The following is a 25,335-nucleotide window of genomic DNA, read 5'->3' on the forward strand; positions in this document are numbered from 1 at the left end:
GGAAGCCATCCTACATCCCAGATGTGACTTGCTTGATTAAGCCAAGCCCCATGTAATTTCCCCCCTTTCAATCCAAGTAGGAAGCTTTGGTGTTACAACAAACAGATCAGAGTCAGGAGGGAGAATTCCCAGGCACATGTGCCCAAAGGCGGAGCAAGAGACCTTACCTCAATGATGATCTGCCTCTCCAGAAGCGTATAATGGTCTTGAACATGAGCAGCATCTTCCAATGAAAATGGCAACCTAAATTGGAGAAGAGTTTCTCTTCAGTTTTGGATTTCTCCTTTTATATATAGAAGGTTTGCTGATTTTGTCCATCCTGAGTTCCAACTGGGTTGTTGTGCATGACAATGTTGAAGTGTATATTATGAACTACGTTGGTGGTTATTTTTGGAGCTCCCTGCACACCCTAAAAATGAGCTGCTTTCAATTTCTGGCCTACTGGAAAATGCCAGGGATTGGCCCTAAGATCTTTAACAGGGTTGGGGGACCTCTGGCCCTCCCAATGTTGCAGGACAACAGCTCTCATCATCCTTGACCACTGGTCCTATTGACTGGGGCAGATGGAAGTTAAAGAGTCCAACAACAACCGGAAGCCACAGGTTCCCCAACCCTACTTCAGTCTGTCCTGAACTGTTCAGCTTCACTGTTCAGCTTCACTGAATGATCCTGGGTTCTAGTACTAGGAGAGAGGGAGAAAAATGCCTCTCTATTCATTTCTCCACATCTAACGTAATGTTAGGGACTGCTGTCATGTCCCCTCACAATTTTTCTGAATTTTAAAGCTTTTTCTTCATTGCTCTTTCCCTTCCTGGTTTGCGGGAACAGTAAGGCCATTCTGCTTACTGGCAATCACCTCACGTCTAGGGCTCAAACTGATTTCATTCTATAAAAACTAATGCCTGCCTAACCTACTTACCCAACGCAACCTTTCAGAAACTCCTTTCGTTTCTCCACATCCTGGATCATCAGGTGCTCACGGTACTGTGTCAACTGGAGAAGGTAGGAACAGACACACACGGCAGGCTCAAGAAGGGTTGACTTAAACTAGTGGGATGTGCAGAGTAAATATATACTGAATGGATGCAGGGGTGGCCTGTCCCGTTTTGCCAACTGAGGTGCAATGGGAAGGTGTTGCCGCCTCCCTGCAGCTAAAGCCTCGCTTCCTGGGGTTATGTGGCTGTGGCTTCTGGCAAGATCCCACCAGAAGCCATCCTGCAACCCTGGCGGCAGCAGGAATGCTTGTGGGGGTGCCACCCCATGGGATTCTGCCACCTGAGGCAGCTGCTTCAGTGTGCTGGGGCCGGTCCTGAGTAGATGTCTCAGGACATCTTTGTTTCCTACAAATAAGAAGTGAGCCAGGGCATGATGGATACTCACTGCAACCTCCTCTGTCCTGTCCAGGAACCTGCAGAGGAAAAACAAGCATCAGTCCTGCTAAGCACTAAGGATGGGCAAATCTCTCCATTTCAGTTTCTCATTCTTCCATTCTTAAAATTCAGTTCCCCAGATTTCCACATTAGTTTGTGATTTTTTTTAAGTCCTCATGAAAATTCATCAGCATTTGACTGTGAATTTCTGCTAATATACAAATTTTCTATTTTTGCCCAAAAATACACATTCTTGCAAAACAACTGAATATAATGCATCATTGTATCTTATTTTCACTGATATAAGAGTTTTTATGTACATTTGTCTCTAGCATATGCATTTTTATACATATTACTTGGCAGGAAAACTGCCCTGCAAACCAAGAATTGCTCCAGTGGGATCTTACCTCAGCAGGTCCAGGAGAAGTTTTTGGTCCCCCGTTTCCTTGAGAAAGTGTATTAAATGGCGCAAGGCCACCTGCCGCAGCTCCAGCTCTCTGAACAGGATTTCTGGATGAACAGACAAGAAGTGAATCATTCTCATTCGCATCAGGTACTAGCAGGAAGATGGCACAGCCTTTCTTTTATCTTAATAGATTTCATTTCCAATAATAAAGATGGCTAATGGTCTGGGATGCACACAATTGTCATCATATGGTTTGTCAGAACAGGTGAAAGCCTAAACTGGGGCCATCTTGGATTAATCAAGTTATTGATTTTGGGCACTGAATCCAAATGTCAGTGCTAATCGGTCACCTGGGGAAGCTTTTGTCAACTCAATGGCTGACTTGGATCCCAAATGTCTGTGTCAAGGCACCATTTCCATGGTGAATAAATTGCATTTTCCCACCATCCAAAAGGCAAAATATTGCCACAGAGGAAGTGCAGCTCCTTCTCCATCCGTCACTCCCTCCCAATACGTCAGCTGTAATAATGCTGTCTAGAACAGGCTTCCTCATCCTCGGCCCTCCAGATGTTTTGAGACTACAATTCCCATCATCCCTGACCACTGGTCCTGCTATCTAGAGATCATGGGAGTTGTAGGCCAAAAACATCTGGAGGGCCGAGGCTGAGGAAGCCTGGTCTAGAATGTGATGCACAAATGGTACTCATCAGATCTCTGATGATGAGTGACAACATTCCTCATCCCCCAATCTCTCCATGCTTAGCAAAGTGCAGCTATAGTCAACCTCTGCAGCAAGGCTGTTCCCCTCCCACTCCAAGCAAAGCTATCCCCTTCTAGTTGTTGGCACTAAAATTATGATGAACACAAATGCTGTGATAAGGAGGCAAAAAAAAAAAAAAAAGTAGTAATCTTAATGGTCTGGAAAGGCAGCCAATCTGCCCTGGCTCCCTGGCACTGGGTCTAGCCACCTTTCAGGCACACATACCTTTCTTCAAGGTTCTCTTCAGAAATATTAGGATCTGAAAGAAAATGGACAACAAGGTGCTTATTTTCTGCCACAATCCTGAGGCATAACTGGAAATGGTTGCTTAGGAAGCAGATGCAACAGCTGGAAGTCTCTCTGGTTCTGGCCGTACTTTATACTAATCTGCTTTATATTCAAGTAGTAGGGTAGTTGCCTCTGGGGAAATGGAGCACGAGATAGGTGTCAATGAAATATGCCCTTCATTCTAATGGTGTCAGGAAAACAACTTCACAAAGACTGACAAACTTACAAATAAAAAATAGTTTCTAGGCACGTAACAGAGATTTGGCACTTTTAGGAAATGCTACAATATCTCAGGTAGGTTTTTGTGGACGATGGTTAGATCAAGTGAGATTTACTAAAATTCACATTTTATTACAGTCACAGTGCAGTTCATATAATCATCAAATTCTAGAGTTGGAAGGGACCCAGGGGGTCACCTACTCCTGCAATGCAGGAATTCAAATAGTTAGAGTCACAAAAAATATGTTTTGATTTGTGGTATTTGCCCAGAACTGGAGAGAAACTGATTTCATATGGATGGTAAAGCCAGTGGCCTACAAAACCCAGGAGAATCAACTAGCCAGGCAGAAGTTCTCAAAGGTGTCAGGAAATAATCTTTCCCATCTCATTAACCTAACTGGGAGGTCACTTATAGTGGAACCTTGTATATGAAAAAGCACACTTGCGTTTTTCTGCTGCGATAGAAACCTAAACATTTACATGGCATCTGGACCTTGGGACATTTCAGGGAAAATATTCAAAGAGCTTCATAAGGTTCATTTATACCTCATATCCTTGGAGGCAAGGGAAGTTGAGGAAATGCCTTGTCTCCTAAAATGCAACCTAATATTTCCAATCAACGAAACCAGTATCTAAAACTCAATTCTAGTGAATTAGAACCCATATATGAAAACTTATTGTAAAACACCCCACATTCAGATGCAAATGGCCACAGAACCAGAAGTTAATGGGATCATATTAGGCTGTAGCCATGTATCCCCCATTCTGTTCTGCCCTACATTGTAAGATCACAGCACTTACGGCTGTAATGACATTCCCATCATGCACTGCAACAGCTTCATCCAGTAGCTGCAGCTTGTCCTGTAGGGAGTGAAACCTCTCCAGTGAGCAGATCTAGAACGGAATAACAATAATGGAAGGATTAGAGAGGAACCTGGATTATCTGAGTGGAGGCCTGCTTCACACAGGGAGCTACACAGGTGGCTCATTATAAAACTCCTAAGAAGTGGAGCTGCACTTGGTTATCATTTGTATGTGTCATTTGTTCTCCATGCGGTTCAGGAGCCAAGACACACCAATGGAAGCCTTTGTTGCCAGAGTGGCAGTCTTGGCACAATTAAAATTATTCTGAGCCACCAAGACAGACAGCTTATCATGTGCTTCTCCGTCCATGAATTTGCAATGTGAGCAGTCACACACTGGGATGTAGTCCTTATTGGGGATTTGTACAACAGGAATCCTCTTTCAGAAAAATAATTTTGGTCATTCTATCCCAACTGCAGGCCTTAGATCACTACGCAAAATCTTTGTTAGGAACCCACCGTCTAAATCAGGGCTTGTCAACCTGGTCCCTACTGCCCACTAGTGGGTGTTTCAGGATTCTAGGTGGGCGGTAGGGGGTTCTATAACACAAGCTGAATCCTCCTTCCATTGAGCACTGGTGGGCGGTAAGGAAATTTAACCATCAAGAAAGATGCATTAGTGGGCAGTAGGTATAAAAAGATTGACTACCCCTGGTCTAAATCTACAGAGCTGATAAACTAAGCAGAAACTGATGAGCTGATGAGAATTCGCTTTCTAAAGGTTACAGAAAGGTTTCCTAAACACAGATGTTGTGTGGCATATCAGCTCATCGCCAGTTCTCAAGCAGCCAGGAGCAGCTTGTGTATTACCTCTATATTCACCAAAAATAACTTATTTCCCCTTTGATCTACCAACAGAAAGCATAAAGAGCCCTGCACCAGATCTATGGATGCTTTCTCGGGATACCTGCTCCAAAGCTGTCAGTGAAATAACATATTATTCCTTGCCATTCTGGACATGCTTCAATTGTGGAGCAGAGTCTGCTACTTCTGCTATAATCCCCTGGCATTCCTGACATTTGCAGGACCTCAACTCCTCCTTTTCAGACAGAGAACTCTGAAAAGCCACCAACAGCCGCATCTCCAGCGTTGACATGCATGAGCAGAAGAAATGGATATGCATGGGAGGCACCACCCAAAAATTCAAAGGCTGGCCCTTTCAGAAGCAGGGAAGAAGAGTCTCACCTTGCCTCTCTGCAGCCGTCTTACTGTGTCTTTTGGGCTCCAGTCACTGCTGTAATCCTGAAATGTAACAAAACAAAACCATGATGCCTTTAACACTCAAAATATTTTGAGAAGCACAGATTCGGACAAACTCCTTCGTCTTATAGGTATGATTAAGATACCCCAACAGTGGGGTGCGAGAAGTAACATTGCTTGCATCCCATCAAATGACTCATAGGAGAGTCATTTGCGACTAGTATTGCACGCAAAAGCACCCAAGACAGGTCTGGAACACAGCACAATAAAAGCAGCCACAGCCTGTGAAGACAGCTTTGCGGGAGGGATGACGTATTTAAGATGTTCTGCAAGTAAAGGACTGCAAGCCTGCGGGGGGTGCATATGGTCTGCCACGCATTTGGATTGGCTTAAAATTGAATGTGTATCATGCCAGATTTTGCCACTGGTCACTGACAGTGAAAGAAAGTTGAAGAGCTGCATGGTCCCTGGGTATGGTCTGAAGGCCCCATGAGGCTACCACCCTGCAGAAGTGAAGTAGGTTTGGGTATGATCAGTGCAGAGACTGCCTGGAAACCACATGTAAGCCACCCTGGGTTCCAGGCTGGATTAAAGGCAGAATATAAATGTAAAAAAATAAAGGTTGATGCCCACTACACATTAGCCGTCCCTGATGCCAACATGTTCAGTGAGATTTGCTATCCATTATTTAAATGGACAAAATTAATACACTGTTATGATGGCAGTTTCCAGAAAAGGGACAACACAGGAGCATGGTTCCCCACTTTCCTTTTCCACCCACTAGAGAGAATTTCCTTGCTTATTAAAGGCAAAGAACTTCTAAGACAGCAATTCTGTGAACAAGTACCTGGGGGCAAGTCCCACTTGAACAAAATGGAACATGCACAGGATTGTGCTGTAAACCTCCTGACATCATCCAAATATGTTCAATGAGGCTTACACTCAAATAAGCATGCACAGCATCACAGCCCTAGTCTCTGTGGAGTGAGCATCCAGAAGACAGCCCTTGGGCGAAGAAGAGGAGTGTTTGCAGCTTCAAACCCTTTCGCCCCTTAATGTTGTCCTGAATCTAGGCTCCCAAAAATATACCTACCTTGTAGTCTGCTTTTGGTCTGCGCAGTTCTGGAGCATAACTTTTAAATCCTGTGTCTGTAAGAGCTGAAGAGAGAACGACAGCATTTTTTTAATAAAAAAACCCACACAATTTAGAGCCCTCCTTTCCATGTCATTTTGGTCCACCAAGTAGCTCAAAAACACTGCATTTGAAACAGAAGCACCATTAAAATTATGAAGTCACAATAAAACAGCATCAGTTACAACCAGAAGTTGTAAAAACATTAGAAAGAAAATCCTGGATGACTAAACCGCAACAAACACAACTTATCACCTTCTTTCTAAAAGCCAAAAAGGAGCAAGGAGTGCCAGCTTCAAGGGTAAAGTTATATAATGATCTCTGATGCTACTCTCTGTTAGCTACCTTCCCATATAGTCTGTTTGGGAAGTAGGGCTCTGAATAGATATGGAAGTACTGTGGTGGGAAGGGAAAGCCAGAAAGAAGCAGCTTGCAGTACTCAAGGAGAGAGGTGGTCAGAATTTTAGCCAGGGAAATGGAGAAAGTGGAGCCAATTTCCACTGCTGTGCAAGGAGAAGCCAACCATTCAAGCAATCTGGGGACAAAGATCTAGATTCTTACCATCTGAAAGTGACTGAAAGCTCCCATGTTTGTTTCTTCCTGAAAAGAAAGAGCATGTAAGACAGGCTAAGAAAGCTAGATTCATCACCTCACACTGAAAACCCATTACACATCTAGGAATACTGTGTCCAGTTCTGGGAGTCACAATTTAAGAAGGATATTGACAAGCTGGATCATATGCAGAGGAGGGCGACCAAGATTATTAAGGGTCTGGAAACCAAGTCTTATAAGGAATGGTTGAGTTGGGTATGTTTAGCCTGGGATATGGTAGCCATCTTCAAATATCTCAAGGGCTGTCACATGGAAGAAATAGGATAGGACCTGAACCAATGAATTCAAGTTACAAGAAAGGAGATTCCAACTAAATATCAGGAAGAACTTTCTGATGGTAAGAGATGTTCAACAGTGCAATGGACTCCCTCGGCAGCTTCTCCTTCCTTGGATGGTCATCTGTCAGGGATGCTTTAGTTGGGATTCCTGCATTGCAGGGGGCTGGACTAGAAAACTTGCAGGGTACTTTCCAATTCTACAATTCTGTGATTCTAGGTCCCAGTAAAGGTCCTACCTTTGAAAAAGCTGCTCAGTGAGTAAGAAGAGGCTTGCTTGGGAAATGCTCCATATGAAGAAGAGCCTCTTTGCCCACCCAAGTCTCTTCCCTCAGCAGTATTGTTGCTGCTGGAGGCGGTCTCCTTGATTGACCAGGAAATGCCTATGGAGAGAGAAAGAGCACAACCTGAATAAATTCTCTAGCAAGCATAAGATGAGGCCTTTAAAATTCTAGAGCAGAGAAGGGTTATTGATTCTGGAATACATGATTTTGGGCCTAGCTCTCATGTTTTGCTTTTCTAAATCATCACCTCATACGAGACATTTAACTCTTAAACTACCCTTGATATTTAAAAAACTCTCTTTCTTGGAAAACATATGGAAAACAGAGGAAAATGAGAAATATTCAAAGCACAGACTACCTTCATGGGAAATTCTTTGATAGGGAGGCTCATAGGAATGATGCACTCAGGATTTGGGGTAAGTAGTGAAGAATGAGTGAAGGGAACAAGCCGAGTTTTCACAAAACACACCATGGTTTGGATTCCTCCCACCCCCAATGTACCATCAATCTACTTGTTTTTGAAAGAAGCAGTCATTTTACTCCCTGCATTTGTTTGTCAGAAACAGGGGTAGGGGGAATTCAAGCACGCAATAGGCAAAATAAACAATTGTGGTAATGTATGAAACTATTAGACATTTTTCCTGTTCAACGTTAAGCATACTAAACCTCAGTAGGCCATATTTCCTAGTAGGTGTAGCTCTAATGAGATTTTTCTTGACAGAGGGCAGCAATAATCAAATTCAGATTCAAAGAATGGATGATAGATGCAAAAACATTCTGCTCCACTTACTGCCCACAGGCTCCCCACTCCAGCTAAACTTCTCAAGATCATCGTCATCATCTACAATATCTCGGAGGCTGTTCACTGTTCGTTTTGACTCCTTCAGCTATGAACAAAACCAAAGTGAAAATGAAGGCAAGCCCTATTCCACCCAGATAGACTGTACACTTTCATGCTAAAGAACCGGTATCCCAAGAACAGATGTATTCTATGTTTGTGCACAAGCTGAATTAATTTATCCATCAAAATTTATATACCACTTACTCAACAAAAGATCTCTAAATAGTTTTAAAAATCTAAAATATTCATTTCAAAATATAGATAAAAGTGATATAGATACATGCCACCCACAAAAGTCAGACAAATCCTTATGTACCAGATGCAAATTGTGAAAGAACGTTACAAGCCAAGTTCACACCTCATTCAAAATAGTGCGTATTTGCCCTGCAGCACTATTACATTGTTTTATTGGGTACCCATTTTTCAACTTTTATAAGACATTAAAATGGTTTGGCAGGGAATAATTTAGTAGCGGGAAAATAGATTTTTGAAAAAAATGATGTGGCAAGAAAGGACTAAATATATCTGGAGTAAGGACTATTGGAGGCTATGATGTAGGGAAAGATGCTTTTGCATGATACCAAATTTCTGAACCTGCAGATGCAAGCTCACTTTCAAGCACATCTTCACAACCACAAGGGCTAGAAATGTGTTCTGCTAATGAATGAAGAATGAGGTGACCAGGAATCCCAGTTCTGTGCCACATATCTTGTGAAGTGCACACATTCAATCATACATGATGCTTCCTGCTCATATAAATACAGTGCACTCTCCAGATCCGAACTTAATTCGTCCCAGGGTCCATACTTACCCTGAAAAGTCCATATGCGGAGGCTCCGCTTCTGTGCATGCGGCGAAACCCGGAAGTATATACTTCTGGGTTTGCTGCGTCCATAACTCAAAATTACGTTACCCAAAGGTAACGTAACCAGAGGTACCACTGTATAGCATTTCCTCAATTTTACTTTCTCAATTCCTTCAATGGAAAGATATCCATCAATAATTTTAAGAAGACTACACTATATGCAGATTTCTGCTTCCCTTAACATTTCAGGCAAGGAGACACTGCATAGTGCATTCTCAGTTTGTTCTGACTAGGAACTGTACCTGAAAGAGCTCATCATCTTCATCATCAAACGTAAATGCTTTACACTTGGAACTGTGCCAGTATTCTTCCTCATCAACCTTTATTCTGTTCATCTGAAAATAAGACTTTTTTCTTTACTGCATATATATTACCTTTGGTTAATTAAGAAATAATCCCTGACCACCTCACTATCCATGACCCATATCTATAAGCTTCCAGTTTCCACCCAGAGCACATCACATAATCCATCGTCTACAGCCAAGTCCTACAATACAACTACATTTGTTCAAGCTCCTCAGAAAGAGACCCACACCGTAGGTCTTGTGTTTTGTTTTTTCAAAAATGCATTGATCATCAGGGAATATGCAAAATAAACTTAGGATGTAGCAAACAGATAAGGAAAACCAAAGACTGTGAAATGGTGGTACCAGCTCAATTATAGGCTTATTTTTTTAAAGTCTGGTTAAGTTCTCAGTGGCACTTTGCCTAGGAAGTGTCTTGAAAAGTGCTCCTCAGTTTGTGCTGTTAATTTTAAGTAAAGCAAAGCGGATTTACCAGCCATAGAAGTGTGGCCAAAACTGACATCAAGAGTAACCTCCGAGACACTACACTTGTTTTCTTGATGCCTCAGTTTAATAATCCTGAATCAAATATTTGCATACAATAGCTCTAAATTCATGGATGGCTAGAAATCAGTACAGTTTCAAGGTATAGCTGATCTATTTTTACTGGCTCACTCTGAAGCTTATTGTCTTTCACTAAGCAACTGATCGATCTGACCAATATGGCATGTTTAAAAACACACCACTCAAAATGACACAGGAGGCACTCCTACACCTGCTGCCAGAACAAATCTGCAAGCAAATCTGCATTTGTGATATTTGGCCTTAACTTCCCACCACTTAGTGGGAGAGAGAATGGTGAATGGTGCCCATTGCAGCTGGCAAGGCAGAAGACAAGGAGGCCAACAGCAGGTCACGCCAAGATCAGTGTGAGATAGAGCCATCCCATTCTAGTTTCGTCTCCATCCTGCTCTTCCTTGCTCAGTTCTATGAGGAGGAGGAAGCTGACAGGAAGCGCCACTCCCTGGACTGAATATAAGAAGGCAAATAGGCTGGCAGCTGTCTAAGGCTGGACTGATGCTGCTGGGGCACTGCCCCATTGGCACTGGGGATTGGGCCTCCACAGCTGGGGGGGGCAGCAGCCCCATCCTCCCCATAAGTTTCCACTGCAACATGACTTTAAGAAACATGCAAGTCCATTCCACCCAACCTTTCTTTTCATTGCGCCTCCTCCATCACTTGCTTCTCTGCCTATATTAGACTACAATCTCATGAGAGAGAGAGAGAGAGAGAGAGAGAGAGAGAGAGAGAGAGAGAGAAGGGTTAGAGAGAGGCGCCTATGCTAGAATGTAAGGCAGCAGCAGGCAACACGGGTGACCAGGGCCGGGCCGGGCCGGGCCACCCATGAAGCAAGGTGACGCGACTGCCTCAGGCTGCAGAGTCCCCAGGGGCGGAAGATCCCGATGTCCATCTTCGTGACCTCGTCTAAACAGCAGCAGCCAATGTTGCTGGCGGGGGGTGGGGTGGGCATGAGATAACCGGCTGGGTCCTCTTCTGGCCAAGCCCAAGCGCCAGGAAGGGGCGAGGCAGAAAGCAGGAGCCCGGTGCATCTCCACCCGATGACTTGCCTCAGGACACGGTCTTGCGCCTCCTCGCTCAGAAAGCCCCACGCCAGAGGAAGCGCCGGAGACCCCGTTCCCGCGACGGAGGGAGAAGACAGCCGCCTACCCTCGGAGGAGCAGGGCCGCCAGGACGGGGAGCCACGACCAGCCGGGCAGGGATCCGATCAGCACCACGCAGGTCCCCCGTCCATGCTCGGCGCTGGGCCCCGCGCCCTTCTGTGGGCCGTGTTCCTCGGCTCCTCAGGCAGGGAAAGAGAAAGGCGGTTGCTTTCGAAAAGCATCACGGGAGAGGTAGTTTTCCAGCTGCTTCCCCAGCCATCGGTTTCGACTACAGAGCGCGGCGCGGCGGCGTTTCTCAGGCCGGCGCTTTACATCCGGAGAGGCTCGTGCTGCGCTTCCCAGGCAGGAAGCCGGGTTTCCCTCAGCGCCGAGCCTTTCTCGCTCTCCTTCCTCCCCCGCTCCGCTTCTGTCACTACGGGTCATGGGCGGAGGCAAAACTCCTCCGTTTACGCGCCGCTTCTTTTGAAAGGGGCTGTGCTGCTTCGTTAGGCTTTAGGAGTGAAAGGGCTCCGGCCCAGACAAGGGGCAAGGCGAGGAACCAGAAGCAGGGAGGAGCCACAGAGGTAAGGAAAGGTTAGAGTGGCGCGCAAATGTCAAGCCTAAGCACACAGCCCGGGCATTGATGAGCTTTGGACCGAACGCCGCAGCGCCGTGGCGGGAAACCTTTGCCCCACCCCCTCAGTGGTTTTGGACTGCAACTCCCATCAGCCCCAGCCAAGGATGACGGGAGTTGTAGTCCAAAGAACCCAAGCATTAGGGATGAATGCAGGCAGGTGGCGTTTCCCTAACTCTTGGCCTCTCCAAGGTGAAACACGCCAAGGGACGTCGACATGGCAGTGGGAGGCCAGTCCGAACCTGTGTCTCTCGAGGCCTTTCCGGGAGCGTTTTACGTGCCTCACAGGCTGAGTTGCAGAGATTAAAATTAAGAGTTACACACCACCGCAGTCCTTCACTTCCGCGGTGAACTTCCTCCCTTTCAGTTAAAGGAAGCTGGATTTCCTCCAAAAATAGAGCGACACTTCCCAGCATAGCTGTCAACTTTTCCCTTTTCTTGAGAGGAACCCTATTCGGAATAAAGGAATTTCCCTTAAAAAAAGGGAAACGTTGACAGCTGTGCTTCCCAGCAGAGATTAGGAAATTCTAGACCCCGCCCTCTCCCCCAGCCCCAACCCTCACTTAGACGGCGTAGATGCGGCTTCAAGTCTTTAAACACTTAATTCCCACGCGAAAAGAGGCCTGAGTTGGAAAGAGCCTGTCGAGAGGCCGCTCCCTTTTGTTTCTGGTGGACGCTCGGCCGCTGGCCAAATCACGGCTTCGCTTCAAATCCTGGATTGCCCACAGGGAGCTGTCACTTTTGCTCCAGGAGGAGGAGGAGGGCGGCGGCACCCAGAAGCGATGCAGGCAACAACATATAGACTCTGCTTTTACGTCCATGCACTCTGCCCCTATAACGTGCCTCCCGCTTCCCTCGGTGTTCATGTCAGTTTCCTCCCCTGCCCAGGCTGCGCGTGTCTGTGTGTTACGCTTATAGATCTCCCCCTCTATGGTACTGGGGGAGTAAGGAGCGGCGGCGGCAGCAACGGAAGGAAGCTCTCCGGCGGCTGCCGGAAGCTGGGAGGCGGCGCGGCTGCCGGCGGCGCTTCTAGTAGCTTCCAGACGCGCGGCGAGAGAGCGAGGGCGACGGGCGCTCGCCAGCCAGCCAGCCGGGCAGAGGCAGAAGCGGCGAGTCCTTCAGCGAGGCGCTGATGGCCAAGTGGGGAGAGGGAGATCCGCGCTGGATTGTGGAGCAGCGCGCGGATGCCACCAACGTCAACAACTGGCACTGGTGAGCGAGGGGGGCAGGGAAGGCAGCGGGGGCTGGGGGGGGGCGGAGGAGAAGTGGCTCGTGTTTGGGGGGGATGCAGCTCTTCCCCTGAGGGCTTTGGGGGAATAAGGGCGGCCGTGCTGCCACCGCCACACCCACAGCCACCCACACCCCCGCGGTTGCGGGGACGCGTGTCTGCTTCTCTCTCCCTGTCTCTTCCCTCTGACCCCTTCGCCCGAGATTCTCCTCCGCTTATGCGTGTTCGCGCCGGAGTCACTTTCCTTCGGGTTCGGTGGACCTTACTCTCAAATAAGTGTGGTAAAAGATTACAAGCGCGGGGGGAGATAGAGAAACCTCCCTGGCCTGGTTTAACCTCCTTTTTAAAAAAATAACAGCTGGATCTGTAGAAGGGCAGCTAGTGAGAGTTTGGGTGCTTTTTGGCACGGAAAAAGAAATACGATCGCTAGCTACTTCTTTCAGATCAAGCTGCGCTGAAGTGCATGGGAGCTAGGGGCTGGTTAAAAGAAACAAAAACGTTGGCAGTCTTTTCTAGGGGCCAGGTGCAGCATCTGGCAAAGCCAGCGAGTGCCTGCTGAATAAAAGTTTGCAACAGGGAGGCAGCCCCTCCACCTGTATCATAATCTGGTGCTGCACAAGCACTCTCCAGAATAGGAAGCACCTTGTCAATTTTAATGGTGTGTTTGTGTGTTTGTGCTTACTGTGTTTCTGACATGCAAAGCCATGCTTTTTGTTTAGCTAGGTTGCTGTGTTTGATTGCTTTTCACACTGATTTGCGGTGTGGTAGTTGTGGAGAAAGTGGGTAGACAGGAAGTGGTGGTATCCAGGGAAACTGTTCCAGGAGCATTTTGAAAATGGGGGAGGATTTCATTCATTGCTTCCTTAATGTGGAATTAATGATGACAAGATAGGAATCAGTCTTAATTTGAAAAATGGTGACGCAAGTTGTCCTAAGCAAACTAGCAATTCTGCCACATACAAATTAATGGATGATTTGACAACAATTTTAATATAAATGGAGCTTCAACACAGAAGCAGTATTCCTGAGTGCAGGATACTAATAGCAAAGAGGGTGGCTGTTGCTATCACATCATGTATGTAAGCTTTTCAGTAGTCACTATTGGAGACAGAGTGCTGGGGAAACCCAGCCAGATGGGCGGGGTATAAATAATAAATTATTATTATTATTATATGAACTAGAATAATTTTTGTGTGCTGCTGTAAGAAAGTCATTTTTCTATTCCAATAGAAATGAACCAGAAAAACCTGCAGATGCAGGATGCCTTCATATTGTCACTTGGTCATGTACATCTGCTATTATGTATAGTGTTCTATTTTTTGTTTCTTATTGAAAATCTTTTCATGCGATTGCCACCACACTTACTGACCTGGGCAAGGAGTGAACTATGCACAATATTTTCAAGCAGCTGCTGTGCACAGTGTGGCTTGTGTAAATATGGCATTTTGCCAGCAGTGCAAAGACCAAGTGCCAATGGCACTTTACACCTTGATTTATTATGGTATGGACTCTTGTGAACAGCAGCTTAGGGATGCTGGAGACCTCTGATGAAACCCAAGTCGAACTTGCTAGTGTTTGCTTATTTGCCTCATGTCTGTAATGGATATCAATCTGGCAAATATGACCAGTGTTTGCTGTTGCTTTCCACCTGCAAATTGTATGTAATCAATTATGCCACCATCCCCCCACATTTGCATTGTGTTTCCTTTGCGTAGAAATGAATGGGGTGGGATAAAGTAACAACAGTGTAATGATAATATGCAAGTTACATAATTTTACCACAGTGCACAATGAGACAAATAATGTAAGTTTTGGCAGAAGATGAACTGCAGCAGAATGGAGAAAATGCTGCATGCAATAAATACAGGGTGGAACAGAAAACGGTATCTTCTTCCATCCCTATTAGCAACCCACGGCTTTCAGGATTAGTATAAAGAAGTCTAGTCCTACCCTTTTGTGACTATATCTACCAAGTCTATCCTGTTCCTGAGATTTTCAGTCCAATCAGTTTTGCTCCTTATTAAATCCAGGCTCTTCTGCATCTTTAGGCAACTAGAAACATGATCACCATGCTCTTAATTTGTGATGAGTGAGCAGCTGCTATTTTTTCAGTTGCAGGAGACTTTAAAGGAGGAAGGACTGTAGGTTCCCTGCTCTGGGAACTTGCCAGTTAAATTAAACCACAGGGGAGATATGCCCTGTCTCTTTGAGCATCATGGTTAATTCATATCTGAGGAAGGTGTGTGTACTTCTCTAGAACCATGGAGAGCTCTCCAGTTAGCAGCAGTTTCTTCTGTCCTCCTGCCCCAACCCTGGGGGGTGCGGAGCCAAAAAGAAAAAACAGTGACATAGGCAGTATGAAGTGAGCCAGCAGCTCATTCTGCAGTGGTGAGCAAGCTGTAGTTTCCAAGGGTATGTAATGCTAATGCAGCAGCACTCAAGCAGCTGTGAAACATATAGCCATCTTCAACTTATGAAGCACTCTTTGTTTTTACATGCAGATTCTACAGAAACATTTTATCTAGATTGGTTTTCAAAGCAGAAGCCTGATGTATTGGAATTTAGTTATTGTATTTTAAGGAGCAGGAAAGGGGAAATCTGTTTGTATAATCTGTCTCTGTCATTTTACAAGTTACTTCTCTACTGGGTAGATTTAACAGCTATGATCTCAGCTGTTTGTGAGTTCACTCCGTCCATCCACCTAGTGGTTCAAGATAATCCTGTGGGTTGGCTAGAACTGTACATCCTGTTCTTTCATTGAAATATAGGAACCTGCTGGGAATGGACTACTCATTAAGTGTGTGTATGATGCCATTCTCATGTTGCCAGATTGTTTTACAAAAAATATGGTTTTTAAATGAAATAAAAAGGTAGGTTCCACAACAGCAGACAGTCTGTGATTTGACCTTGGAATTGTATCTGCGTCTAACTAGATGCAGGCATGGCCAAACTTGGCCCTCCAGCTGTTTTGGAACTACAATTTGCATCATCCCTAGCTAACAGGACCAGTGGTCAGGGATGATGGGAATTGTAGTTCCCAAACAGCTGGAGAGCCAAGTTTGGCCACGCCTGAAATTTACTAGACAGTAGTGAGAGCTTCAACAATATGCTTTGCTTGCACTAGAGCTAGGAAGTTAAGAGTTAAGAAGGAAGTTTTGGGGCTGTGTAAGCTCAACATGTGATGACTCGTATAACTCAAGCTTGAGCCATCCTATTGTATTAGAAGCATAGGACTGGATAACTAAGTTATACTTTGAAATTAGTGCACTTAGTTATTCATGCACATTAATTAAAGTGGCCTGGATTCAGCTAGCCCTGTGCACCAGCAGAGCTCTTGCTAGTGCAGTGAGGCCTTGCCCCCCCTGCACACACACCCAGTCCATTCTGGAGGGTCAGGAGAACCCCCAGAACAGTGCATGGGGGAAGGAGAGGGGGGATTGCTCTGTCTGGCAAGCAGGAATGCTTGCACTAATGAAACAACCAGAAGAGTGTGACGTTGAATTCCTCCCAATGGATCTAACTCTTATGTTGTCTAGCTGTTCCTGGTTCATAATCCTGCTGAAGTAAAGTAACAGATTCAGAATGGGGCTGAGGAAATTGATCAGCCAAGGTTAAATAGGTGGTATGGGTTCTTAGTCATGGTTGGAGCCCTCCTTTATAGATGTATATAGGACATAATTGGTTAATTGCTGAGTGGTGGGAATTAAGTAAAAAAGTTATTTTGTCCAAGCTATGCCCAACTGCCCTACACCCAACATCATATGACATCAGGTGTGGAGCAGGTAGAAACCTGGCTTAGCCAAAAGGGAGTTTGTTGGCAACTGAAAAGCTCAGTGTGGAGTGCTTCAGATAGACAGCACTTCAGAAGCTCCTTTCAAAGCACTATATTGTGCAGTGCTTTGAGAGGGTTTTAGCAAGCCTCAGCAATTGGCGGGTCATGAGAAGCCCCTTTCAAAGTGCTGTCTTGTGAAGTGATATGCAAAGACCCTTGCAAGTAGAAAAGGTAATCTGATGTCAGGTGATCGACAAGTTTGTGGTTCTGCCCACTTGTCAATCTTAGCCCACTAGAGGTGGGAAAGATAACAATCTGACCCACTGGCCAAATACAGTTCACCACCGCTGGTGTAGAGGTATACAGAGTGGTTAGTCAAAACCCTTGGTTACCCTCTTCCATGTGTCCTTAAAGAAGTCAGTTTTGGAAGTGTAACTTTTCAAGATGTATAGCCAAATACCATGTGTTTCCAGGGAATGGGACAAAGGGGGTGTATGCAATGCATTGAAAACTAACTTTGCAACACTGGAGCATTGAAAGGCACCAGCTGTTCATTACTGCCTTTTTATATTTTGAGAATTTTGTTCTTTTCTTAGGACTGAAAGAGATGCATCTAACTGGTCTTCAGAGAAACTGAAAAGTTTGCTTCTGGCTATTAGAGCAGAGAATGCAGAGGGAACTTGTGAAGTGACAGAAGTGAGTAAATTGGATGGAGAAGCCTCAATCAATAACCGCAAAGGAAAGCTGATTTTCTTCTATGAGTGGAATATCAAGCTGGCTTGGACAGGTGAGTTTTCCTGCTTTGTTTTTAGCTACGTAATGCGATCTTGCTGTAGAGTTCTGGAGGTTGAATTGTCAAAAAGCAGAATTTCTACAGTCTTTTCAAATAGTTAGGAAGCAGATAATAACCCCATTCTCCAAGGGAAGAGAGAAAGGGAATTTAGAGAGTTTTCTAGAATGCCAGAACATGTCAGAAGTTGCTGTTAGGAAGTGAAATTGAGCAATTCATTCAGTATATTGCTTTTCACAGGCACTTCAAATACAGGTGTGAAGTATAAGGGATATGTGGAGATTCCCAATCTGTCGGATGAAAATGAAGTTGATGAAATTGAGGTAAGAACACAGTTACAGATTATTTTCCTGATTTCTGCTTTGTTGAAGAGGGATCAGATATCCGAGTAGTCCCTCTCTTCAGCTTTTTATTCTTTTTAAGCCCCATAAGTTCATATCTGATTTCTACCATTCAAATCTGCAAACAGCTACCGTCTTTAAGTAAAAATAATTTCATGGATGCAGTACAGGGTGGAGGAGTATGTGCAGTGAAAAGAGATTTGTCATGTTGGAACCGTATGAATTCCCGCCGCCCCTCCTTTTCTTCTCAGATCAGCGTTAGTCTTGCCAAAGATGAGCCAGACACCAACCTGCTAGCTTTGATGAAGCATGAAGGTGTAAATCAGATCAGCAGTGCTTTGGAAACTTACATTAGTACTCTCAAAACAGGTAAGTACAGAGGGGTAAAAGAAATAGTCAAGTCAAAGCTGTTCTTGTGGAGGACGAAGGAGTTTCGAAATCTGTTAGAAATAGTTTGCTTAGAATAAACTTGTACATCTTTGTCATAGATCTTAACCCCTGTTCACCTGTTCTCCCCTTGTCCTGCAATTAACCCTCATCTGAAGGGGATAGAGGGAATAAGTCTGGCCTTGTCCTCTCCTGCATCCCCTGGCACCGTTTCCTTCCGCAGCACCCACCACTCCCCCTAACACCATGATGGTGGCTGAATGTCTGCAGCAAGGAGCCCATTCTATTTGAGTAGGCTCCCTGCATGATTCATATCCTGATCTTTCAGGCTTTTTAATCTTGTGGAGAGCTTATTTGAATAGAACAGGCTCCCCACCGAAGACGTGCAGCCCCCAACATGGTGAGGGTGGTGGGTGGGCTGCAGAAATGATGGCAGAAGCAGCCAGAGACCAATGGGCTGGTCTCCTCTTTCCTTGGCATGAGCGGTGGAGAGTGAGTGTGTAGGGCTTAAGTTACATATTGCCTGGATTACTGTAGCAAACCGTGTGGGGCTTCCTGTGAAGATTCTTTGGAAGCTTCAGCTAGTACAAAATGCCACTGCTAAAATTCTAACATGTAGCAGGTTTGGGGAGAATGTCAGTCCCATACTGTAGCAGCTACACTGGTTGTCGGTGTTTTTGAGTGCAGTTCAAAATACTGGTTATCACTAAATGGCTTAGGACTTGTGATACCTCAAGGACCTTCTCCATCCTCTGCTTGTCTACCAAAGTAAATCTGGTGAGGCAAGACTCCGTTCAAGGGTGTGAAGAATTATCCTTTTCCATCTGAGTGCTGATAGAAATTATTATGGATTATTTGTCTCAAGTAGCACCAAGGAAACTGCCACCACATCATTGTGGGGGGGAAAGCCTTGTGCATTAGTGCATGCCTGCACTAGAGAACTTGGAGTCGTGGTCTGAAAATTATATATACCTGCCCTGAGTTTACCAGTCGAACTTTAGGCTGCATGTCTCTAATATAGTATCATGTACCGTATTTTTCGCCCTATAGGACGCACTTTCCCCCCTCCAAAAATGAAGGGGAAATGTGTGTGCGTCCTATGGGGCGAATGCAGGCTTTCGCTGAAGCCTGGAGAGTGAGAGGGGTTGGTGCGCACCGACCCCTCTCGCTCTCCAGGCTTCACGCAGCTCTCCGCAAGGCGCGGAAGCCTGGCGCTGGGCTCCCACGGCTTGCGGAGAGTTGCCTGTTCTGGGGTCGGGGGAAGCTCGGGCTTCCCCCATGCCTGGGGGGGAAATAAAATTTTTTGCCTTTATTTCCCCCCCAAAAAACTAGGTGCGCCCTATGGGGCGGTGCGTCCTATAGGGCGAAAAATACGGTAATTATTGTTTTACCCTCTTTCTTGCTCTCAAAAGCATTTGTATAGCTTTCAGTACATCCTCCTGGAGGTCTGAACTGAAAAGTTCCAGTGTTATAAATTTATCAAAGTGTGTGGTAGCTTTCTTATCCCATTTTCCGTGACATCCTGCCTTCCTTTAATGATGCTTTCTTACAGCTATGTTTGTTATGAAATGTGGTTTGCATTTCTTTCTAGATGCTTTGCATGGAATAATGAGATTTTAATACCTTTCAGAGTTTACCCAAGGCATGATCTTACCCACAGTGAATGGTGAACAATCAGAGCTCCCACCTCAGCCTGTACGCAAAGCAGAGGAACGGAAGGTAAGAGCCCAAGATTCCAGGTGTATTTTATAGGTTAACATTTCCTTGCTCTGATGGAATGAAGAATAAGGCACAGGGCTACTTTACACTCCTAGTGGCAGCAGACTTAGTGGTGTGGCGTATGAGGTAGCTCTGGGCACTAAGCAGTTTTGATAGGAATGTGAATATTCTGTGGCATACAATTGGACCAAAATTCTTGAGGGAGTATAACAAAAACAGATTTCAATATCTTGAAGATTGGGGACTACTGGAGTCCAGTGAGGAAGAAAAGTGGCTGCAGGTTGGTACCTTGCTCTTGCAGCAGCTGCAGGGAATGAGCCATCTTATTAGCAGGGTTCTGGATTAATTATTTTGCTCCAAATCTCCCCCCGCCCCTAGCAAAGTGAGGCAAGTGGCCTAGGGAGAGAGTATTTTCCTTGGTGGCACCACATTTATGGAATGCTTTCCCAGCAGAGGCTTGCCTGGCATCTACGTTGTGGACCTTTAGCTACCAGGTGAAGATTTTTTTATTTTCCCATGTCTTTTAACTCACAGCTGGAGCGGGATTCAACTACTAGCTCTGCTAGTGGGAGCCTGCCCAAGGATTTCTGCTAGTGCAAGGCTTGAGGGTCTTGGGAGCGCCATAGTGTTACACTGCATTCCTCAGTGCTGTTTACATGTATACAATTCCCCCCCCCCCGCTTGCTTGCTTTTTATGCTGGTTTTATATTGATTGCATCTGGCTTTTAGGTTGTGCTTGTACTGATTTGTATTGCATATAGTTTCTATTGTTTTCACAATTTTTAGATTGTATTTTGAGTGCTGTTCTTTTTTAAAAAAAGTTTGTAAATCAACTAACAATTATCAGTTAATATATGTTTTTAGTTGTAACTTATTCTATTTTTAGACCACTGAACCAGTTGCTGGCAATGCACTTAAATCCAAATCGATAGGAGTCAAGATTCCTACTTGCAAGATAAACTTGAAGGACGTTTTCTTAACATCTCCAGATGAACTGTATAGAGTGTTTATTACACAAGAGGTAAGTTGCAGGTCTGTCTACAGGTCCTTTTCTGTCGAGAAGTCCTTGTACACTTCTTAGATTAGATTTGGTTATAAATATCTCTACTGGTTGCTTAGACTAACGTCCTCCCCGTTTCTCCTATTAGCTCGCACACAGAGGGTGTTGTGGTTGGTACTCTGCAGCAGAAGCGGCCTCTAGGCCTCTAGGAAATACTTCAAGGATTATGGGTCACCTTGTTTCTTCTCAGTCTGGAAGGGTTATATGTTCTTTCAGCAGGAGACCTACTTCCGAAGAAGCTCCCACAGAGATGAGCATTTGCTTCTGCTTATTTGGAAATGAAGTGGCAGCCAAGAGGTGCTACTTTCATCCTTGAAAGTGCCCCCGTCCCCAGTGGGAGATGGTACTGGAATCAAGCATCTATTTCTGTTGTTTCAGTAGATTGGGTGGAAGTCATGGTCATTTTAATGCAACGGGTCCCCTTGCTACTTGACTCACTGATCATAATTTTTTTTTCCTGCAGATGGTCCAGGCTTTTACTCACTCACCTGCCTTTTTGGAGGCTGACAAAGGAGGAAAATTCCAGCTGCTAGATGGCAGTGTCACTGGAGAGTTCACTGAACTAGTAAGTCCTGTTGACAATACATTTTCTGTTGCTCAGTAGCTGGGACGTGCCTTCTTTTTAGCCCATGATCTGTTTCTTTTGTAATGCTCTGAACACTTATGTTGTGAACTGCCCTGTGATCTTTGGATGAAGGGTGTTGTACAGATAATAATAGTAATAATAGTAATAATAATAATAATGCCTGTACTACCTCACCAAGTCTAAAATTGGATAGACTCTTTTGTGTTGCTGATGGTTTAGCTGCAAATACACATCTTTTTCAAAAAACAAATGGATAATATTGGCCGAGTTCAGACATAACAAACTCAGTTTGATTAGGCAGGCACAAGCATTGCACCTTTCTGCTCCTTCCTCCTTCCCCTTTGCACTGTCAGAATGAAAATGATGCTTTCCTGGTTTAGATGTAACAGGTAATCAGTTTAAGAAATCCTGGAGGTTATTCACTACAGAGCAGGAGGGGAGGGGAGGAGACAGTGTACGCACAGCAACCTTCATCTAAACTATGGTTATTTCTGAACCACGTCTGGTTCAGAGAAGAAATGTTATGAAGGCAAGCTTGGTGAACTGTAGCTAAACTTAGATCATTTTGATCTCAATAAATCTCTCTACAATAGGAGTTGGTATTTTGAGGAAAGGGCTGGTTTTGTGACGTTTTTATTGCTGTTGTTGGTGTTCTTAATGGATCTTTTAAACACTATTTTATTTATATTTCATTACATTTAAATGATTGTCTTTATTGTGTTTTTAGCTATTTCTGTTTTATCTGCATAAGCTGCCTTGAGTCCTGGACTGGGAAAGGAGGAGGAGGAATTAGACAGACAGACAGATAGAACCTCCTTTCTTTGCACAGTGCAGTTCTGATAACAGTTGCTCTGTTGCACTTGTTAATTATAGAAAAAAGAGATGTAGTTGCATATTACTCGTTACTCATTAAACATTACATATATTTAGACCCTGAGTTACTCCCAAATAATATTGACGCCCCCACAGCTTTTTTCAGTATAATCTCTATCACTCTCTTGGTATTCAAATGAAAATATACCTGCTAGATAACTAGGCTTCCTTTCCTTTCCAGGTTCCTGAGAAGCAGATTGCAATGAAGTGGAGATTTAAAACATGGCCAGAGGGTAAGTTATTCTACTTCAGATAACAAAGTAGAAAACTACATATGTTTCAGCTATACTCTGACTATGTTGTACTAGCAGTGGTACCCATTATTAAATTGTAAGATGCTTGAAAGCACAAGCATTTCTCAGTTAGTTACTAGCCTTGGTTGTGCTATGTTTTTGCTTGGCTTGTACGGCAACTGGTGCATTGGCTGTACTTATTACTGGGAATCTGCCCTATCATACAGGATATGACATATTTAATGGGTAGATTGGTTAAGAGTTGAGTGTTTCCCAGCTATTACGATCTTGGGAAGAAGAGCAGATTTCTTCTCTTGACCATATCAGGAAAGAAGCAGATAGTTTGTCTGGCTGTGTTTCTCCAAGTTGTGTCTCACTGCTGAACGTTGGGGTTTTTCTTTGGCTCTTTTAGGACACTTTGCAACCATCACTTTGACGTTCATCGACAAAGCTGGTGAAACAGAAATCCGCCTGGAAGGAAGGGGCATCCCAGCCAACGAAGAAGAGAGAACAAGGGAGGGCTGGCAACGATACTATTTTGAGGGCATAAAACAGACGTTTGGTTATGGAGCCCGATTGTTTTAACACTGGCTACTGCGGAGAGTCTCTACCCAAAGATTCTGCCGTGTGAACTGATTTGCTTCTTGTCTGTCCCTTTCTTATCCTTTGTTTCACTGTTGTGATAAGCAGGATGGCCGGATGGCCTTGAAGGCCACTGAGCAGCACAGATTCCAACTTGTCACTGCTCATGCATGTCTCCTGCTGCAGGGGATTCAAAAGGTGGATTCTCATAAATGTATATACACCCGTATTGCTAAATAAACATAACTTAAAGAAGACGTACTGGCTCTTATCTGAGTGGAGAGATAGGAGGGAAGATATTTCAGCTAAGTCATAATCTTACTTCTATAATAGAGAATAGAAGGCAAAAGACAGAGGCCTCGTATTCCAGCTTGCAGGTTTAGGACATCTCCCCCCCCCCCTGCTTTCCAGAAATTACTTAGAAAAGTTTGCAACACATCTTGGGCTAATGACATATTTCCTGTTTTCTTCTGACCGGTGCTCAGCTGTATTATCTCTGTGGTGGCCTTTTATCTGTGAACAGGCATTAGTAGCAGAAATCTTTAATGCCCATCAAACTCAGCATCCTGGCTCTTCCCAAGTTATACCTTATTAAACCACTTTAAAAGGAAGCAGAATGAAAGCAATGAGAGTTGTGGGCAGCAGCATCTTAAGCATACACAAGCCACAGTTGTATATGACTTCAGCATTATATGCATGTATAGGAGTTAATATATCTGTGGGTTTTTTACAGTGCTAGAGCCTTTCCCATGGTGGTGGTGGGAATTGTTGCATGAAATGCGTTTGAACTGTTAATTACAACAGGAAAACTGAAAAGCATAGGATAGAAAGCCTTTTCATGTGCTGTAACTGCGGTCCTCAGATCTCTTCAGAATTGTGCCATGATAGGATTGTTGGAGGATGTAGCTTCTGCCACACTTCAAAAAGAACAGACTGTGTTACACATTTTGCAGAGAGATGGTGATAGCGACTAAGAGTGATTCAACATGTGCTTCTAATACAGTCTTGGAGGATGCAAGTGATGTTCCATTAGCCTATCCAAAACTGCATTCTTGGGAATAATTTAAAAATTTTACAGTTGAAAGCCCCACATTCTACAATTAAATTAAATTGGTGCAAATATCTACAACAAACTTATTTTGCATACTTTGTGCAATTTCTGTTGCAGGCTTCTTTTTAAAGAGTTTGCAGTTTTGTGTTCAGATTTTGTTGACATATTGAGGAAACGAGGAGCTAAGTCTAAAAGTGGGAGGGAGGGTTTGATGTGCTAATTAAAGATGTGCCACACCCCTCTAATACAATGTTGACTATTGGAAGACATCTGGTGTGACATTTCTGATCTGGTCTATTTCTGATTGTTGCCTCAGTTTGTGGCAGCTGTGATGTGATTCAAGCGAGGATTTCATTTACACTTTGAGTTAGTCTATGCTTGGTAAACTACCATTACATCAGCAATGTCCTTACTGTGTGGGACATATCTAAGGCTAAATCCAAGAAGAAAATGTGTGCGTTAACTTCTTAAAACCTGTAATAGCCAAAATTGTCAGCAAGGAACATGCTGGCCTACTAAGATGCCTGTATGGAGAATGATAGGTCTTCCAGAAGTAAGCTATTGCTTATGAAATGTAATGTGACAAATCTTGTTATTCTATACATCCAAGCGCTGCTGTTCTATTGGATTCTTTCTAGCTTAAAGTTTGCCTTTGGTATTTATTGTGGCAAGTTGCTCACAAGATGGCAGTATTGCCCAACATAATGGGATGTAGGTTTGTGACAAGGTAGCACTTAATTCTCTCTAGATTTCAAAAGCAGCTGCAGTAGGTTTAGTTATGCTTATGCTATGTGTTTACATTCTGCCAGAACAAATTGCTGGACTAAAGAATGGGGTGCAAATATTTAGAAGCTTAAGATCAATGGCTGGAAAACTGATTTGCAGTAGTTATCTGGAGAAGTCATTCCTGATTCTCCTGCCAAAGTAAGACAGTCCCAGCCGTAAATCCTACGCATGCGGACAGTATGACGGATGGCTCTATGAAATACAGTTGTTCACTAAAATTACACAGCTGCTGC

The 25,335-nt window shown here is 44.3% G+C and overlaps 2 protein-coding genes across 3 annotated transcripts in view; one reads left to right on the top strand and one right to left on the bottom strand.

Moving 5' to 3' along the window:
- Positions 1-11,716, bottom strand: part of VIPAS39 (VPS33B interacting protein, apical-basolateral polarity regulator, spe-39 homolog) — an 18,514-nt gene extending 6,798 nt beyond the window's left edge. The window contains exons 1-13 of one of the 2 annotated variants that reach the window (XM_083616528.1): positions 11,128-11,716; positions 9,358-9,450; positions 8,200-8,296; positions 7,365-7,508; positions 6,800-6,838; positions 6,200-6,264; positions 5,092-5,148; positions 3,845-3,937; positions 2,762-2,795; positions 1,778-1,880; positions 1,381-1,408; positions 920-993; positions 168-243 (exon numbers count right to left, since the gene is read on the bottom strand). In XM_083616528.1, coding sequence (XP_083472654.1) covers positions 168-243; positions 920-993; positions 1,381-1,408; positions 1,778-1,880; positions 2,762-2,795; positions 3,845-3,937; positions 5,092-5,148; positions 6,200-6,264; positions 6,800-6,838; positions 7,365-7,508; positions 8,200-8,296; positions 9,358-9,450 — 903 coding nt within the window. In that variant the 5' untranslated portion in view covers positions 11,128-11,716. Of the gene's footprint in view, positions 1-167; positions 244-919; positions 994-1,380; positions 1,409-1,777; positions 1,881-2,761; positions 2,796-3,844; positions 3,938-5,091; positions 5,149-6,199; positions 6,265-6,799; positions 6,839-7,364; positions 7,509-8,199; positions 8,297-9,357; positions 9,451-11,027 lie in introns of both variants that reach the window. The other variant, XM_083616527.1, reaches the window with a different exon arrangement.
- Positions 11,717-12,684: 968 nt separating this feature from the next.
- AHSA1 (activator of HSP90 ATPase activity 1) lies at positions 12,685-23,522 on the top strand. Its single transcript, XM_083619247.1, has 9 exons — positions 12,685-12,906; positions 17,291-17,481; positions 17,725-17,807; positions 18,077-18,194; positions 19,843-19,931; positions 20,818-20,952; positions 21,455-21,556; positions 22,632-22,683; positions 23,096-23,522. The coding sequence occupies exons 1-9, from the start codon at positions 12,827-12,829 to the stop codon at positions 23,266-23,268; spliced, it is 1,023 nt and encodes a 340-aa protein (XP_083475373.1). The 5' UTR covers positions 12,685-12,826; the 3' UTR covers positions 23,269-23,522.
- The last annotated feature ends 1,813 nt before the right edge of the window (positions 23,523-25,335 follow it).

The sequence above is a fragment of the Podarcis filfolensis genome (assembly GCF_964270895.1).
Source record: "Podarcis filfolensis genome assembly, chromosome: 1".
Taxonomy (NCBI): domain Eukaryota; kingdom Metazoa; phylum Chordata; class Lepidosauria; order Squamata; family Lacertidae; genus Podarcis; species Podarcis filfolensis.